We start from the raw sequence: 19,345 nt of genomic DNA on the forward strand, positions 1-19,345 counted from the left end.
GTAAGGTTAAGGGAATGTTTTCCTTGTTCCTTTTTCAGAACAGTCTTGTCTAGGTCAAGTCAGAAATACTGACTCATACCAAGTCTTTAATCCTCATCTGAGGAAATTTATCTACTTTGATTGTTAAAAATGTGAAATTTTAAATTCACTATATGCAATGAAGTGCTCTATAAAAGCCCAGTGCTGGCAGCCACAACCTTGTCGGGAGGTGTGATCAGAAATGGCTTGCGAGTGTGGACTACTTTAATAATATCCTCACTTCTTTCCAGCGTTTAGAGTGAATCATGAAGATCTTGTGCAGGGAAGAATAAGCACAGAATACCTGAAGTAGAGCTAAAGTAGAGCTAAAGACAGCGCTGGTGTCAAGAGATGCCCCAGTGCTCAGCAGCATCTGCGTTCACGCACACAGACCTGAGGTGCCTGACAGCCCCTTTGGCATTTTCCCATAAAATCATCTCCCACTAAGAGGATATTTTTAGAGAGAATAGTTACAATGATACAACTGACATAATTGGTGTTATGAGAAGTTTCTTTTTTTAAGTCAGCAGTGAAGATCACAAGCAGCTTCTCTTGTGTACCCTTCCTTTCCAAAATTAATAAGCTTTGTTTTCACTCTTGCAAATCCAAGTCTTTATTTCCCTTAAAGTTCAGTGGCACGTGTGGTTATACTTTGACTTCTGAAATCGTCACGCAGTGGGAGGCATGAGACTGGCCTCGCTGGTTTTGCATTAATAGGTTTAGCCTACCGGGATGTTTCTGGAGGCGCATGTGCGAGATGGTAATTTCTTAGAACTAAAAACTGTCAGTGCTGTTCGGTGCCTTTCTACTTAAAACTGAAAAAAGGTACAGGATTCAAGAACAGGACAAGAGACACTTGTGCAGCTTTGCTGTCTGGCTTGCGAGATCTGACTGCAGCAGAACGCATACCACCACGTCCTATTGCAAAGATAATCAGATAAAACCGGGCAAGCAGAACATTTCTTTTCACATGGCTGGCTTCCCCCTGCCATAATCCTATCTTAAATACCTCAAGAAGCTCCCAACTACTTCATGCGGTATGAAAAGAAGAATGTTTTCCTAACGCTGCGGGGGCTATGCTTGGGGATGGACACGGCCTTTAAAGAGCTCCCGGGGTCCAACTCCTGCTGCAGCTGCCAAGAGCGGAAAGCAGGGAGCATCTCCAGGGAGACCTCGGACGTGCCCTGTCCTGCTGCCCCGCGGAGTCCAAGCCTGAGGTTTTACTCGTTTTGTCTGTCATCCTCGGTTTTGCAAATACTGGCACATGGAAGCAGTTTCTAAACTTGAATTGTATATTGAAAGCCGGCGGCTGCTCATGGTGTTCCTTTACTTCACAGTAGTTATCCTTTTTTTTACTGAAAGCATGCAGGAGGGAGGGACTTCTTTGAGAGGTAAATCGGAGTTTCACATGACTCATTAACCAGGAGATAAAACCCGCATATTGTGCGCAGCCAACCTGCATCCCCTTGTTCACGTGCGCAGCTTGCACTAGTCGCACTGAATTTGGGGCCTATTCGCTATAATCAGTATAAGCGCTTGCCTGAGCGTTTGCAGGATCAGACCGGTGCGTTCTCATCCAGAAGGGAAGATTTACAGCAAGTTTCAGGGAGCTGTAAACACCTGCTGGAAAGGGCAGGTCCCGGTGGATTCCTTATGCGAGTGATTCTGGGGACAGGGATTGCTTTCGTTACCGTGCAGTGCCAGTGCGGGGGTCTGCTTGCAGGGTAGGACCCGGTCTGTGGCACTCATAAACCTTTTCAGTGCCTAAAAGGGTGTTTATGCTCAGCATCTTCCAAAAGAAAATAATGTGAGATGGCTTTTACAAGGGAATATGGCCCTATTAAAATATGTATTTTTGAAAAGACTGAGTAGAAACATCTAGTTGAACTGGATCAGAAAATGATACCGTGTAGTAATAAATGGCTTTAAGTCTAAATACAACACTTGACTGATCCACAGTGTGTTGCATGCTGCAGGAGGTTAATGTCAGTTGATTACCTTCTCGTTCCTTCGTGCTGAGCATAGTTTAAATGCACCATAGCGGCAGCAGAGATCGCTGATGTGACTTACACCACCCGCATCTGCTTCTCCCGAGTGGCGGTGCCACTTCAGCTCCTGGGATGCTCTTGAGCCGCCCTGGCAGCCGGAGGGAGCATCGGCCCCGGCCGGGTCTGCCGGCTTCGCGGAAGCCGTCTGGGTGCTGGAAACCCTGGTAAGGAGATTTGCACAAATCTGGATGCTTTGCAAGCAGCTCGTTTCAACGGCAGTTCTTCTCCCTGGTGCCTCTGTTAATTGGAGAGGGGAAGGAGACTGTGACAAAAGGGTGGTGACTCCTCTCGTGTCCCTGCGACTTGAGCCGTAATGTCCTGATATCTTCAGAAAAGGAATGATTGCTTATCAGCTACCAGCAGTTAACCAGTACGGCCTCTTTTTGAGGGAGCATCCTGTTTTTTTCCCTGTTCTTTCCACCCTAAGACCTGTGCTGATTCACTGTATTGTAGCCGCTGTGTTTGCCTGTTTCTCTGAAGAAAATGCTGCTTTCACGGTAACGAGGCGTGCTGCGCAGGCTGCGTCAGGACGACCTTGTAAAAGCGCCGGTGTCACTGTGGTGGGAGTTAGCAATGGTTTGGGGGGACGAGACTTTCAACATGTCTTATTGGATAGTTAGAGCTAAAAGTGACTGTTACTTAGGAAGAAAACACTTTTGTAGCTCTACTATATTAAGTGACTGTATTTTTGATAGGTTTTGATACCTGCCGAAGTCCTTCGTTCAAATGCTGTAAGGCTTCACTTTAATGCCTTGCCATAAATACACAAAACCCTCAGCTAGTGGTTAAATCAAGTGATTGGCTCATGCCTAAGGATATCTAGAAATGCATAATCAGGTAGAGTAAGCGAAAAATCTTTATTACAAAGGACAATATTTTAGATGTGGCACACTTCCTATGCATCCAACAAGTCTCATTAGACCTTGGGGTGCAGCTCTGTAGTCTGATTAAATGCAGTTGGGTCAGCGTGGCCCAGCTTCGGACCGCTGCCCCAGAGGGGCTGCAGGAGATGCTGTGCCAGGCTGGTCCTCGGAGAGGGGTCGAGCCCGGGAAGCACCAGGCAACCCTCCTGCCTTGCAGGTGGGTCCCAGCCTTACTGTGTCCTCTGATTAGTTTTGACCAGAAATTCCCGTAGCTTTGTGTCTTGCCTATAGGGAAGTTCTGCAGTGTATGCTCAAGCAGTAAATTCCTTTAAGTGATCAATCTAAAAGTCAATTTAAAAAAGGCGTAAAATGAACTGGAGTGTTTACAGCATGGTGTTACGATGAGCATTTAAACTAGCAGATACTGAGCCTCACTAAAACTTTTATGCGCAAACTGTCTGTGGAGCTCATCAATTTTCTTGCATTCAGGCTTCACAAAGGACTTGTTAGGAGCACAGTTACAAGCTTCAATGTGAAGGAGTTAATATCTGGGAGGTGTTATTGCTCTGGGCTAGTGCATGTCGTACAGACTGGGACGGTCCAGCTGTTCCCAGTGGACCCTCTCTGGCTGTTGCATGTTTCTGGGATGTTTCTGGGGTGTTTCCTTCCAGCTGGCCAGAAGAAGTTGCAGGAATTCTGATGGTGCTCGAGCACCCGAATGGCTCCAGCGCCCACTCGTGCCGCAGCGCGGAGGAGGGAGGTGGTGCTGCTGCCAGGTCCACGTGATGCAAAGACGTGGGGCTGGTGACCTGCTTTCCCTGGCACTTGTTCGGCAAGAACATAGTCTGAGACTCTGCCAGGCTGCTGAACCTATTCTCTTTTTTCCTTGGTTATAGCCTCTGCAGTAGTCGCCTGTGATAAGGAACAGCTCTGACCATCTATAAATATGCCATTACAGTGGACATCTCTACCTAAAGCTTATTCACTGTTCTAGTGCAGAAGAACTGGGAGAGATGCAGAATCGGCGTATCAGGGGAATAACGCAGGCGACTGGGCAGTGCACGTTCACCAGGAGACTTCTCCCCGGCCTGGGGCACTTCCCTTCTCACGGCTAAAGTCGTGTCACTCCTTGTCATTCTTTCAAAGACTGACGTTAGTGATGCTGCTCTGTAGTGTGACACCCTTTCACAAAGAAACGCATGGAGATACCATCTCACTTTATATAGGACACACAACAGCTGTTTGGTGCTAGCAGTCCTTGGGCCAAAATTTTCCAAAGCACTCAGTTTCCATTTGGGCTAGTTAACTTTTTAGCGTTTTTTACTTGTTTATTGAGTGGTGATTAATACTTAATTCTATAAGCCATAGAGAGAGTCTGAATACGCACTGTGCAGCTCACTACAGTGTGCAATAAGTACGTTATGCACAAACCAGGTTTACATTTCCATCTCGAGATAGCTGGGCTGGATTGTTCCTGCTTCCAAAAGCGCTAGACTGTTTCTGCAACTGATAGCACAGTGTTAGCCGTGTGTGTCAAGTTAGATAAGAAAAATGAGTAACAAATGGCAAAATAAAAGGTCTTTCACTGGCAGCAAATTCATAAATATAGCGTGCTGAACGTAACGTGCTATCAAAACAGACATCAAGTTCCTCCTTTGCCACTGAAGTGGCGAATGTTTCCGGAGATCCGCACGTTTCTGCAGATAGTGTCTGGGAATGGATCGGATCACTAATCACAACCAAAGGAAAAATTAGCAAACTGGGACAAGGGTGGCTTTATGCTACAGAATCAAAACTGTTTGATTAAACATTAAAACCTTTCATTTTCATTGTGTTTTAGGAAGCAATGTCGTTATACCAGGGACATAGTTCCTATAATATAATCAGCACCTTCCGTTACCATTCAGTTGTCAAATCAGGACTTAATTTTCCTCTTTGCTTTGAACTTGAGTTATACGATTCTCTGATCAACTGTCAGAATTTTCTCCTACTCACTCTTCTGCTTTGTGGGGGAAAAAAGCTCTTATTTCCAGTTTGTATGGAGGAGAACATAGCAGAAACTCATTACTGGTTTAGTGCTATGATTTTATTACCTGTCTGACTGGACAAAACCTTGGTTATAAAAGGATTTGATAAAAATGACTTGTGTTGAATGAAATAACATGATGTTAGCTTCAGGTCTGTGAAACACGCTTTCTCGTTGAACATGGAGATGCCTTTAGCAGGGGACAACCACGATTTGCCTGTTTGAGCTGGGTCAGGATATCAATGAGCATTGTAAATAGCAGTACTGAGCTGTTGCACACCCAGATGCGGAACAGTCTGTATGTTCACCACACCAGAGCTATTAGGACTTTCTCTTCCTCGTAGCTTTCTCCAAAATACATTCAGTTACTGAGAATCTCCCCGGGAAGTGGGCTATGTCTCGCAGAGGTACCTGAGCAAAACGGGTATTTCCAGCAAACTAAGAATGGGCGTTATGTTTATATTAAAGGAGAAACCCAGAGAAATGTGAGGAACCTTTTATTCCTGCAGGTAAATCCAGTAAGACTTCCCCAACCGAAGATGCTCCATGATCAATACATTGATGTGATGTGTGGTCAAAGGGAAGATGGGAATTTAACATTTTTCCTTTTTCCTCAGGAATCTCTGGAGTAGATGCTACCACTTATAATGCCATCAATCTCATGATGAACTCTAGCCATCAAAGAATAACAGAGCTGGTCCCAAACAAGTATGTATAAATCTCAAGTAGAAAGAAAGTCATGCTCTGTTTGATTTATACCACACTAATGAGATGCCATGGGCCAGACAGCTGATTTTACTGATTTTTTTTGATTTTATTTATTTTTTTCCCTCCCCTCCCCTGTGTCTCCTCCTTTCTCTCCAGGGGAGAACTGCTTTGAAAAACTGCCCGAGCAGCAGGAGACTGTCTGAAGTCCTGAGGCTCAGACCTGCGTCTGGAATTCACTAACAGGCATAAGTGCTCAAACTTAGGTTTTGATTAGAAAGCAAGAGGTGGCCACTGCTTCTCATCCAAAGCCAGTCGTGAACATCCAGCTAAAGAAATGGACATAACCAAATACATAAGCCGGTGATGCGCGTATTGCTTCAGAGTAAGTCTAGATTTTTAGGACACAGGTGCGTAAATAACCAGCATGTTTCCCTCGCTTCGGTACCACACTTCCAAGCAGGACGTCAGGCTCCCCAAGGGAGCTGCGGCACAGCGCAGGGCTGCACCAGGTCTCCGCTCACTCGGGACTCGCGTCCCTTTCTTCCAGCCGTCTCCAGGAGCAGCTCTGACTGCTGCGGGGAAGAAACCAGTGCCCTGAACTCGGTGCAGTTATTCACAGCTGCACGGTGGCTCCGGTCTCTGCGCCTGGCAGCAGGCTCGCGGGTGAGGTCCTCGTGCTCGTAGCCTTCGGCCCCCGAGGAGCACGGAGCGCTGGGCTGTCCCAGCCCGTTGTTCCCACACCCGGGTCCTGGGCCTTGGGACTTGCAACCATTACTTATAACCGTGCATGACACTTGCACAAGACTGTCCCCTGTTCAGATCCAATTTTTAGGGCAGCATACGCTTATGATTCAGGTTCTGAGACTTAGAAAAATAATGATTAAAATAACTGCCACCAAATAAGTCACATGCTTAGCACAAGCTCAGAATTTCTGAGCTGCAGCCAAGTGTACTTGGCATCCTGGATCCAAGACTTCATCCTGTTCCAATTTTATTTGGAAGTAGCTGTTAATATGGGCAGCAGAGATGAATTTGAGCCAGTCTCTCTTCCAAGGAACTTCAGCTTTCAGGGATATTTGGACCTGGAGTCAAATATCATGGCATGCTCCTAGTTTGAAATGAATTAAAAACAGACCAGCTTCCTGGTGGTCTGGCCTGGTGCACAGTGTAACCACGGATGTCCCCGATGCTCTGAGCCTTCTTTTTCAGGTTCCTCCCCTCCACGGCCGTGTGAGACGGTTGGTTTCTGTCTGGGCTCCGTGTGGCTCTGTCTAGTTTGGCAAATGGAGCAGACTGAAGTTCACAGGGACTCGGCCATAACTGGGTCTTTTCAATATTTAAACTTGAGTGAGTGAATGGAAGATACTTAGTTATTGGTTTGTTTCTGAGATTTTTGCATATTTTTCTATTGCACACCTGACTGACCAGTGAACTTGTGAGCTGAACGTTTCTGAGCCCGCAGGGACGTGCCGGGCAGGTCTCTGCGTAACGCAGAACTGACTGTAGCGCTCACGTTAATCTTCATGAAAATGAATTTAAAACCACGTATCTTCTATTGTTTTCTTTGCACAAGCAGTAACAAAATGAAATGAATGTCTTGTCTTTACCGGGATTCTGCAGCCGTAGACTGGGGAAAGCGCTGGCTGTCCGCTGCAAGGAGAGCAGAACTCACCTGGCGACTTGCTGCTGTTTGAAGTCGAAGCGTGATTAAAAACTAGACTTTGTTATAAAAATCAGTTTAAATTTAAAGTTGCATGTTGCATAAAGGTTGTGATGATTGTAAGAGACATGTTTTATTTAGTTAGTTTTGCAGAGTCTTGCTCCGGTTGCTCTTGGGTGAGTTGTCCAGTGTGGCACCAGCTCCAGCTCCCCGGGCGCAGGAGGACCCCAGTGCTGCCGCCCCAGGGATGGGCAGGAGACTTGCTGGGGAGGGTCTCCGTTGGGCTCCGCTCCCCCCAAGCCTCCACTGCTTTTATACGGTGCCCGAGGTCCTGGGCTTAACCGTGCTTTGCAAAGCGTCGTGCTATCGTAAATTAAACAGCCTTACCTGCTCGGAGGAGGCCCCAAGCTGCAAGTTATTGTTAATGCCTTAAGTAAATATAGCCTGAGTGCTTGCTCACAAATGATTTCCTTTCCTGATGCTCAATATGCAATTTATTTGAGTTATATCCTTATTCATAGTTAATAGAATGTTTTGTTTAGCTACCAGCTTTGTTATATATTGCTGGTTATTAAAATTCCTGTAACTATGCTGATACCTTGTTCAGTGAAGAACACCTCTTTTGTACACATTTCTTATCCTTTTACAAACAAAACCTCCACTTAAGTTCTTTTAATAAGCAGGAGAACAAAATAATTCCTGTCTGTCACTCAAAAGACCAAGAGCAGGCCAAAATGTTTCTATTATTATAGTTTTGTGTTTTCTGAGAGGATTTCCAATGTGTAAGTGCTGTCTTTCAGCGGTTGTGAGAAAATTAAAATGCAGCTGAAGAAGAAAGGCAAGAGGAAATCAGTTTTAAAAAAAAAAGTTGCTGACATTTGGAGTCTCTGCACAGACACAAGCACAAAATAAGCAAAGTGATCACCTAGAAACAAGTGTTTTGGTGGCACAACCTGATTAATTGGAAAAAAAAATGAAAGTCACTTTATTGATGATGACTTTTGCATTGGCTCTTGGATGTTCAGACTGTTTATTTAGACAAACTGTCTTCCCATGGTCATCCAGAATTTTAGAAATTGTGTTGTATGGAAGTACTTTACAATGTCTTTGTAATTGTATGGTACTGCACGTGAGTAGCAACTCAGTCCTCTCATCATATATATGGTCTATATACTAAATATACACATACATAGATATCCTACATATACTACAGACAAGCGTTCCTATGCTATGATTTCTTCTGTTGAAGTAATTTACAACATTTCTGTTACTTTGATTCCTTCTGCGTGGTAACGACCTGGTGTAGTGGCTAAAATCTAATGCTGTCCTCAAAGAAATGCAATAGCAATTTTCCATAAATAGTAGAAGCCTATAGGTCGTGTTTTGTTCTTGCTGAGTTTGGTATCATATTTGTTCAGGAAAAAGGGGCAAAAAGCCAGGGACAGGTGATATGTGTATATAGTCTATTTGTCAGAAAGTGGCCCTGTGTGTTAAATGGTATTTTTTAAATTCCATTTCCCTAGAGCTCTTACTTTATGAAGATCTCAGATGGAAGGATTTAAATCTTCTTTAATAAGATACTATGATAAGCAGGTTTTTGAGTAGATATTACCATTTTGAGGACCTTTCCATTTATTCGAATCTTCATGGCTCAATCTTTTGGTTCCTGGTCTAGCTATTCAAAACCACTATAAATCTACATTATAATGACAGCTATACAATCCCTTGAGCAAAGAAAATCTTCTGTAATGTCATACCAGCTCTATACTGCTCAAGCCCACCAATTTGCAGGTACTTGTGGTCAAGGGGCGATTTAGAGCAGCTTTTAGGCATCAGCAAAAATTCAACACACTGCAGAAGATCGCTGTCCTGTTTGTTTTTTTCAGACAAATTTAAATTACAAATCCTCTGGCAATAACTTTAAAATACTGCTATCCAGTATTTCCAAATTTGCCTAAGACATGGACTTGTATATAATCATTTTTAATGCTCTATTAAACCCCCAGAAACACTTTGCCCCTGGGACAGGCAAACAATGATTTGAGCTGAGCAGTTATTTTTACCTGCTCAAAGTTTAAGGAAGCTATTTCAGGAAAAAAAGTGCAAATGCTTATTCCACGTGTCTGTAAGATGATGGAAAATCAGGTCAGAAGACCTCCAGACCCTATGTTTAATTCTGATTTAATTCCCTGCCATTGCAAGGTCGCGGCATTAACCCTGCGCAGTGTTGTGTTTGGGAGCTGTATGATGTTTTGGTCCAGTCGTCCTGCCCACCTGGACGTCAGGAGTCCGATACCGGCGCAGGTCAGGACAAGACCAGGTAGCACCAGTTGTGAGAACAGGCAAAAGTCTGCCTGTACTATTGCAGGCCCCTCCGCCTGTTCTGACTGACACTCGACTAAACCAGATCCTTCCTGGGGACTAAGCGGATCCTCCGCAGCCGCGTTCAGGAGCGAAGGCCGCTGCTGCTGGGAAGGGGGATCGTGGGAGGCTTTCGCGTGCCCTGGGGCATCCGGGTGAGGTAATTCCAGGACAGCAGCCGCAGCACCAGTGACTTGGCAGCTCTCTCCCGTCCCTGCCTCGTGGCACTGGTGAAGGCGGGACTAGTTCGCCGGCTGCCACAGGCGATTCCGGGCACCGCTCTGATCTCGCCGCGGTTCTCGTCGTCCCCATCTCGTCTCGCAGCTGGCGTTACCGCAGACGTGCTGAGCAAGCGCTGCCGCCGCACGTCCTGGCCCCGCTGGCGGTGCGGTGCCTCCTCAGCCTGCGGCCGAGGCCCTGCTCCATAGCGGTCCGGAGCTCTGGCCGCGCAGCGGAGCAGCCACGGCTCAGGGGAACGGGGCACGACGAACTCCTCGGCTTGCCTGTGCTCCGAGTTCATCAACAAGCTCTGTGTGCGGAAGTCCAGGAGGAGGAATTTGTGCGTTAATGCGTTGATCAAATAGAAGATAGCTGACATCACGACATCCAGGTTGCTACCTAGGTCTTGTGTTGCAATGCTGGGCAGCAGCCGTTGCTCTAAACGGAGGTGCTGGAGCCCGAGCTGCTCCTCTTCTCTCCCCGGTCACAAGGCAAGGCTTTGTCTTCCTACATCGAACTTGCATTGATTTCAAAATGTCTTGCAACAAAATTGCAAAAAATAATGTATTGCTTGGACAAAAAAATAGCCTGCAGTGCAAGAACAGTAGCAAATGCGGAGATGAGCAGCCCTCTGTGCTGTAAGTAGTGTAATTGCTATAACTTGTAACAGGAGCACGACACAGAGAATCACTTTCAGTCATAAAATTGGCCTGCTGAAGAAGCAAAACGAGGCAAGAAAACAGGTAACCAAGACAATATGAGAGTGTTAAAGGATTTTAAACATAGAGGAAGCACAAAATGAAGACAGAGAAGGTATTTAAGCTGCAAACAGAAGTCATTACTCATACAAACAAGTTGAACAACGAGAAAGCACAAAACAGCAACAAAATAACGGGAAACAAGTTTTTCCAGTCTTTGAAGAGGTGTCAGCGCACAGTCGGTGGATTTGCCCCGCAGAGGAGCGTGGATGCCGCCTCCCCACCGCACACGGAGACCTGCGCCACGCGGTACCTCGGGGACCCTGCGCCGCTCGGCCTGAGGGATGGGCAGCGAGTGAAGGACCGAGGAACTCGAGACCAGAGCTCCGGTTTCATTCTGACACTCGGGAGAGTTTAAATCATGCATCATTTCAAATGACACAGTTTTCAAAATTGATCTCAAACGTGTGGTGTGGCTCTTCTGCTGTCGTCTACAGGCAACGGAGCTACGCGGAATCGCACCTTACAGAGATCTGCTGCTGGCAGTTGAACGTTGCTGTGATACCGTCTTTCTTTTATTTATGATGCCTGACTTCTTTTTTTAATATTCCTGTTAAAGTATAATTTTATGGCTTTATTACTGAATTTGACCTGCTTAAGCTTTCTCTTCCATTTCAGTTGCATATATACTAACAAACAGTTTTAAAATATCATCATTATTTTGGTTATGATAAGTAGGAGTTAACTTTTTTGCATTAGAAATATTCTGAAATTCTCCCATGTGTATATCCAGAACGCCTTTTAATTCTATTCGTGTCTACAACAGGATTTTAACCCACGCTAACGAGGTGCCTCCTGCACAGACCAGAGCAAATACAAACCCAGGCAGTGCCGCTCGCTCTCGTTCTCGCTCGCCCCTGTTGTTCATTCGTGTTTTGCAGGACACAGACACAGACCGTGCAAGCTGGAAACTGGTTTGCTTTTTTTTGACTTTGCCTAATACTCCAGGGCTCTGATCAATAATTGAAATCCCCAAGATTTACCTCGGTGGAGGCACCTCTAAAGGATTCCCGCGTTCGCGGGGGGCCCCGTGTGCTCGGTGGGGCAGCGCTGGCCACCCCGTAGACGGGAGCACTGCGATACCCGTCGCAGGGAGCGTCTCTTCGGGGCGCAGAGATGACGGGGTGCCTTAGCTTGGCAAGCGAGCAGGGGTAACCCCATGTGCTTGTGATTACTGAAGAGTTCAGACAGAGCCAGTTGTTTTTCTCAGAAACAGGAAAATTAATAGCAAATCACATATCTACATGCTGTTTGTTGTCACAATGCAGTGATTTGTTTCTTTTTGTGCATTTACCATTTTAAGATAGTGGTGCATCTTTGAGTTTTGAGTATTAAAGGTGTGGTTATAATAATTATTATGCCTTTGTCAGGGATATCATCTGTACTGTCTGCGACAGAAACTAACTGAAGCTCCACTGCGTAACACTGAAAGCTGATTTAACGGGTAGTGTCTTTTTGGGGCTGTAAGTCGGTGCGGCTCAGACGTGGAGGGGGTTCACACCGGGGTCTCGCTGCGCGTTCGCCGCTGCCGCGCTGCTCCGGGGTCTCCCTGCACGCAGCGACCTGGGGCAGCCCGGGAGAGATGACCCCCCCTCGCCGCCCGCACGCGGACCGGACCGCTCCGTCTCACGGGGCGGGATCTGAGCAAACGCCTCGATTCTCCATGCAGACCGGGGGCATCTGAGGGATGTTTGAGCTGCCGCAGGAGGAGGAACCTGCTGCCCACCGAGCTGGGTTTCGCTGCAGCAGACCCGGTCTCAGCGGAGCCGGAGGATGGCAGGAGGCTGCGGTCCCTCGGAGCTGCCGCTCACCTCCTCCCGCCTTCGCTGCCGGCACTGAACTTGCCTCTGATCAGCTCTCCGTTTCCTGGGATGTCACCGCAAAGCAGAAGCATGGAGAGTTTGTTCACGCTCCTACTGCAATCAGCAAATTTCTCCTTTTAATCCTGAACGTTATTTGTAACCTCCAGTATTACACGATACCACCTTCTCTAGCGCGAGAGGAAGAAATGGATGCATCCCCAGCGCCTGCGAACGAGTCGGGGCCGCCCGGTCCCTCCGCCCCGGCCCCCTGGGACCCCTTCCGCCACCCCCTGGCCTCCGTCCCGCCCTGGCACTTCAGGCTGCTGGCGGCGGTGATGCTGGTGGTGACGTCCCTGTCGCTGGCCGAGAACCTGGCCGTCATCCTGGTCACCTCCAAGTTCAAGACGCTGAGACAACCCCTCAACTACGTGATAGTCAACTTGTCCGTGGCCGACCTCCTGGTCTCCCTGACCGGCGGCACCATCAGCTTCTTGGCCAACCTAAGAGGCTACTTCTATATGGGGCGCTGGGCTTGCGTGCTGGAAGGGTTTGCTGTCACCTTCTTCGGTAAGTTTGGCTCTGTTTGTCCCTGCATGTTCTCTTCCCGCAGCTGATGCCTTAGAGAAGTTTCCTTCAAGATCACGTATGTGCTTGGACCCAAAAGGCAAATTATTCTACCAGCGACCCTGCAGCTCCCACAGTACCGAGTTTACACATAACATGTATTGGATAACATTATAACATGTTATACGGATAACATAAACTGTTATTGCTGTCATACATCAGTGGCTTCCTATGTGTAGGCTGGTCACTGCATGTGTTTAATATAATGAGGAAAAGCTTGCTAACAGAATACCTTTAACAGTTTTTTTGCGGCAAAACAATGTCAGAAAAAATTTCGCTATGTGTAACTCCTTTCAAGGTTTATGTATCAGCGTGGGCGTATATGTAGAAATGTGAGACAGAGCAAAAGAGCGAGTGACTGCTCTTAAACCGTGGAAAGTGTTAGGGCAGCCAAACGCCTTACGTTACCTCGTGCCGGTGGCGGTGAGGACGCAGCCGTAGCGGTAACCCTTTACACCCGCGGCTCTCGCGATCCTGTCTCTGGGCTTTAATTCCTGACTGCACGAGGCGTGTTAAGACTGCTCAAGAACAGATAGTCTTCACCAGAGAGTCTCCTGTGCTCATACACCTCCCTAGACCCAATGGGAGATGAGTGTGACTTGCTCCGAGCTAGAAATTTGTTCCTGCCTCCCACAGGGCTTCTTGGTGCTGTTTCCAAAGCATCGTGGTGAAGATGGTAATTATTAAGTACTTCAGAATATTGTTAATGGATCATCAGAGGATTCATTTCTTAAATGATGGAGGTTTAATTTTTTCCCCTCAGAACTTTATTGGTGAAGTCACTCTCCATCTCGTGACCACCCATGTGCTTGCTATGGTATTGTTTAACACATCTGTAAAACTTTTATTCTCAGAAGTACTTTGTGAACACTAATTCATCAGATCTTACCCTTCCCCCCCAGAAAGATCTTGTGTGAGATGACAAAAAAAAGGGCAGAGTCATTGGCATATAAATGCAGTTTCAGTTTCAGCTGTGCACTTGTGCCGGGAGATATGGGCACTGCCCTTTCCGCTCCTCCTTCAAAAGCTCGTCCCTAAATGCCTAGATCAGGAGCTCGTGGCATTAGAGGGATTTTAGGAGCAATCTTAATGAATTTCTGAGCTTGATCCTTAGCCTGGAAAGCAGTCCCACCACTGCTCTCAGGCTGGTTTAGCTACACCTGGTTTAGCTACATCTCTAGAGGAGATACCTGCGAGGGGCAAAGCCACTTAATCGGTTTGTGCCTGCGTGTGGGGCCTGTCCCATGGAAAAGATCAGGCTCTCCGAGCATTTTGGTGACCAGCTAGGTAGTACCTGACTAATAAACTTGCAACTTGAGGTTGTGGGCAGCTGTCAGTAGGTCAGAGCTTGAAATACAACATTTCTTGCACAGCTAGCATCTTCAAGACATGTCTTAATTTAATAATTTGCAAGCTACGCATGATTTGCAGCTTCTCAGAGTAGAACTGAGTGAAAGCAGAAGTCATCATCAGTTAAATGGTCCCTTAGCTACTTGCTTTTGTAGTTACTGTACTGTAGAGTGTCAAACAAGGCAAGTACGGAAAGTCTGTGCTCTTAAAATGTTGAAAGAAGTGCACATGAATCGTACATGCTGTCACAGCTTAGGCTGATGGAAAAGGCTCCTGGTGCAGGACGGAGTTTGCTCTTCAGCAAACCTGCCTGACTTTTCCCGCTGGCCGTGCTTCCTCCGCTGCAGGCATCGTCGCCCTGTGGTCCCTCGCCCTCCTGGCCTTCGAGCGGTACGTCGTCATCTGCCGCCCGCGGGGCAACGCGCGCCTCGGGGGGAAGCACGCGGCCCTCGGCATCGCCTTCGTGTGGAGCTTCTCCTTGGCCTGGACCGTGCCGCCGACCGTGGGCTGGAGCAGCTACACCACCAGCAAGATCGGGACCACTTGCGAGCCCAACTGGTAAGGCCGTTCGTGCAGCAAATGGTAGAGGAATAAAATTGGCGACTCAGAAATTCTCGGGGCAGGGGTTTAAAGACAGCGCTTAAAGATGAAACACTTCTGCAAGGACAGACGTAGAGAAAGTTGAAACAGAGCTGAAGAAAATTTGTCAAGAAAAGAGCAGGTTTAAAGAAAAGAATGTCATAATAAGAGGAGCAGCTTCCATCACTAATGAAAATAACTGTCCCACACCCTGTGTTTTAGTCGGAATTTAACAAAGACAAAGAAGCAGGTTTTCATAAGACCAGATAAATCCTGAGCAACCTGTTCTGACCCCAGAGTTGGCCTTGCTTTGGCCAGGTGCCTGTCAGCCCTCACCTGTGTTGTTTAAAAGCAGCTGACAAAAAATACTAGTGATATCTTTGAAGAGCAAAATGAATCTTTCAAGGAAACCATAAGAACGCATATGAATAATACGTATAAAATGTATTCTGTGTTTTATTCAGGTACTCTCGAGCTTATACTGATCATACCTACATTATTACATTCTTCACCACCTGTTTTATAGTGCCGTTACTGGTGATTTTGGTATCCTATGGAAAATTGATGCAGAAGCTAAGAAAGGTAAGAAGAAGCATTTGTTAATAAATTTTGAAAAGACATACGTATGCAAGCGCTTGGAATGGTCATGCTTTATTTTCTAGAGAGATCGGGCATAAGCAGTTGATGTTTCCAGGCAGCAAATGCACCCAGTTGTTCTGCCTCGTCAAGTAATCATTCTCACACACAGAAATTCGTGATACGGTTAGGAATGATCTTTCAAACTCTGCCGTTTGGACCATTTATCAGTGCATCTTGTTAGCCAAACATCAAAGAAATGAAAGAACACGGCCGTGTCACAAATAAAGAAACTGAATGAGCCAGTATTAGTCTATTCACAACTGTAGTTCAGCTCAGTGATGCTGCTTAAGATTTAACCTAGCTTAAAATCACGGCATTCGTAAATTTTAGGACGGCTGGCTAATGCTGTGTGATGCTTACGTGCAGAATAAAAGGTAGCACCTGCAAATAACATAATGGTGTCCAGTGGATAAAATACTAGCTTCTTCAGGACCATTCAAAAGACTTAAGAAATGCTTTTGAATTTAATAATTATGCTGGCCTGCTACAAAACAGAATCTGCAAAAAGCAAAAAAGAAAATGGCACTAGAACAGGAGAACATCCTCTACTTTTAGCAGGTTAATAAGCTAATTGTTATACTAATTTGGGACAATATTGTTATTTCTATTTGCTGCAGTGCTGCATTGCCATAGTGCTTCAGTAATAAATCCAGTAAATTGCTTCAATTTTCTGGTGTTTTAAAAGCATCCTGTTTCGCACTCCCAGGCTGAACACGCGCCCAGGGACCCGGGCTGCCCTGTCACGGGCGTCTGAACTTCAATCAGCCTTTTCGTGCCTGTCTTTGCTCCTGGGTAGACATCAAAGCTCCTGGTAGCGTGGGTGGCTGCGTCTCTGGTCCCACGCGCGCCGGGTCACACTCCTGCGAGCAGCCCCTTAACGCGCCCTGCTCACCAACATCCCTTCAGATAAAGCAGCAAAACGGCGGGTGAGGTTTCCACAGCTGCTCCCTTTCTGGCAGGGGAAGTTTTGCGTTTGCTCAGCATCTAAAAGCCTTCGCTGATGCCTAAGAACTTGTGGGTACTACCACAGTTCATTATTATTATTGTTGTTACTTCTTAAAATGGTATTTTCATTGCCATTGGTTTCTATAGCTGCCTGCAGAGACACCCCCCCACACACACACTTCTATCACAGACGTGATCATATTTCCCATCCTCATTATTTCAGAATTCTGAGTTTATTACGAGATTTTTTTCAACCTCAAGGTTTAGTTTGGAGTCACAAAGCACATTTAATGAGAGAACCATATTACTGTAAGTGGATTATGAGGTATTTATTCATTTCAGGCACTACCATTTCAGATGTTCAGTGATTTGTTTCGTTTTGATAGTTAAACCAACAAAACCCTTCATGTTAAAGAGCAAATTCAGCCAAACAATCTGTTAATTAAAAAAAAAAAAAAAAGATGCACAACTTTCTATGCAGGTAAAGAGGCGGCTTCTGACCCTCCCCCCCGGGGGGGGATGCCTCTATCCATCATTAAGTAATAAATAGGTTAGCTTATCTGAGTGCAGGGCAAGGGGAATGCCTTCAGCTCTAACTATAGAAATCAGTGCGGGATCACTAACTGCTGGTTTAACCATCCCTCTCCATTTTCAGACACAACGTTTTTATTCACCAGCTGCCCGTAGCTGCTGCGAACGGCGGTGCGGCTCTGCTGAACCGCCCCGCTGCTGGTCTGCGGGACCCTTCTGCCTTTTCCTTCCAGGGGCCGGACGCGCGCGGCGGGCTGGGAGCCGCCCGGAAGCCCGAGAGGCAGGTGACGAGGATGGTGGTGGTGATGGTCGTCGCGTTCCTCGTCTGCTGGGCGCCGTACGCCGCCTTCTCCGTCCTGGTCGCCGCGTGCCCCTCCGTCGAGCTGGACCCTCGGCTGGCGGCCGTTCCGGCCTTCTTCTCCAAAACAGCCACGGTTTATAATCCGATTATTTACGTCTTTATGAACAAGCAGGTACTGCACACTCTCAAAATGTGTCTTTAACGCTCATGTTGCTATTTGTCTTGCGATTTAATTAGCTATTTCTATTATCTTGTGATTTAATTAATTATTTCTATCTGCCTAGTATTATTATTATCTATCTACCTTAACTACGCGATAGTTAAGTAGCCTTGCAATACACAGCATGTAGAGTTGAAAAATCACCATATAGCTACTTACTGGGATGCAGCATAAGCTGCTGAGCACTATTAAAATATGAATCCTAATAATCATTATGTTCAGATATTAGCAAGGAAAATCAGCCCTTACTGAACATCTCTTCTGGTTTCTGCATGAAAACGCCATTTTCCAGACTGTCCCGTTACATTTCTAGAGTTATTTAGGCAGGCGTCGGCAGTAGATGGGTGTTGAGGCGGGGAGGAAGGTGTCCGTAGTTTGGAGTTGTCAGGGAAATGCTGCATTGGCCGTCGCGTGCGCAGGGAGGGTTGAGACGTTGCGCGTCTCTGGGACTGATAAATGCAGCTACTAGGAGCGGCAGCATCAAGCAGAGCGTAGGGGTGTAAATGGAAAGAGGAAAAATGCTGAACGAAGAGCAATGAATACACTTACTCATTCGGTCTTGCAGAGAGAGCAGCCGTTGACCTCACGTCCCATGGGCCGTGCCCCGGCCTCCCCGCGCAGGGCGGGTGCGTGTCGGTCTCAGCCTGCTCCTGGATACGAACAAGATAGAAATAAACCACTTTTGAATATTTGGGTGTTAGCGTATGAAGGCAAGTTATGAATCTGGAGAAATAAGCAGCTAACCTGAAAGCCAATTCTGTCCTGCAATTGTTAGGTGTGGCTAGTGATAAGCATAAGAGGAAAACCTTTTTTTTTTTTTTTTTTTTGGCTTTTGAGTAAGGCTTTCCAGTAGCCTGGGTCTTTTTAGAGCATTATTATTCCTCAGTTTGGGAGCTCCTCATGGTGGTGGTGCAGGCCACCCGTTTTATGGGGCTATTCCTGCATGTTCCCAACTGACTCGTGGGAATTTCCAGGAGGGTTTCACAGGCTGCCTCGCAGGGACGTTATAAAATTCCCCGTGTGTTTTGACTGATCTCCTTCGTCCCCACTTCCCAGTTCAGGAAGTGTCTGATCCAGATGTTCGGCTGCAGCAGCCCAGCGGCGGCAGAGCCCGGCGCGATCCCCCCTTCGGAGCGGGCAGCGCTGGCCCGGGACAAGCGGGGCAGCGGGACGTCCGCCGCGGCAGCGGGCACCGCCGCTTCCAGCAGGAAAGCTGGAGACGAATACAGGAATACAGCTTCAGAAAGCAAGATCTGTCCCGTGTAGAGGGGGATATGATCGCTAACGCAGTGCTACCGCATGAGTCCTGCCCACTGTCGTCCTTTTCCCAGTCCCAGCCCGCTAGCGCCTGGAAGTGACGCCGGAGGAGCCCGCGTCGCCGTGCTGGCGCGTACCGTGGTCAGAGCACGGGCGAGTCCTGCACCCTGACTGCTCCTTAGCCACTTGGACAAGAGCACAAAGCGGCCTGTGGCTTCGATGCCCTAGTGGCAAATAAATAGCGTTCAGCACACAGCTGATCCAAGTTCAGCCGCATGGAGGTTCAGGGAGGGATGGGCCTGAGTGCTTCTTGGTTTGCTTTTTTTTATTAGAAAAGAAGAGGAAGCCTGGATGCTTCTGCACATCTGTCCTTGATGCGAATCTCATCTGGGGCATTAAAATCTCCAGCACCTTGGACAAGCCACCCAGACTCCCA

General features: G+C 47.0%; 1 protein-coding gene across 1 annotated transcript; it reads left to right on the top strand.

Moving 5' to 3' along the window:
• Positions 1–12,669: 12,669 nt before the first annotated feature.
• On the top strand, positions 12,670–18,918 carry LOC112992676 (vertebrate ancient opsin-like). The gene is made up of 5 exons (XM_026115879.2): positions 12,670–13,030; positions 14,785–14,995; positions 15,481–15,598; positions 17,365–17,604; positions 18,709–18,918. The coding sequence occupies exons 1-5, from the start codon at positions 12,670–12,672 to the stop codon at positions 18,916–18,918; spliced, it is 1,140 nt and encodes a 379-aa protein (XP_025971664.2).
• The last annotated feature ends 427 nt before the right edge of the window (positions 18,919–19,345 follow it).

This window comes from Dromaius novaehollandiae, chromosome 6 (assembly GCF_036370855.1).
Source record: "Dromaius novaehollandiae isolate bDroNov1 chromosome 6, bDroNov1.hap1, whole genome shotgun sequence".
In the NCBI taxonomy this organism is placed as follows: domain Eukaryota; kingdom Metazoa; phylum Chordata; class Aves; order Casuariiformes; family Dromaiidae; genus Dromaius; species Dromaius novaehollandiae.

What these genes read in the sequence shown, in the direction of transcription:
- LOC112992676 (XM_026115879.2), top strand. Translation starts at nt 12,670, where the DNA reads ATGGATGCATCCCCAGCGCCTGCGAACGAGTCGGGGCCGCCCGGTCCC. An exon ending in GTTTGCTGTCACCTTCTTCG is followed by an intron (nt 13,031 to 14,784) that starts GTAAGTTTGGCT and finishes CCTCCGCTGCAG; the next exon opens with GCATCGTCGCCCTGTGGTCC. An exon ending in ACGTCTTTATGAACAAGCAG is followed by an intron (nt 17,605 to 18,708) that starts GTACTGCACACT and finishes CCCACTTCCCAG; the next exon opens with TTCAGGAAGTGTCTGATCCA.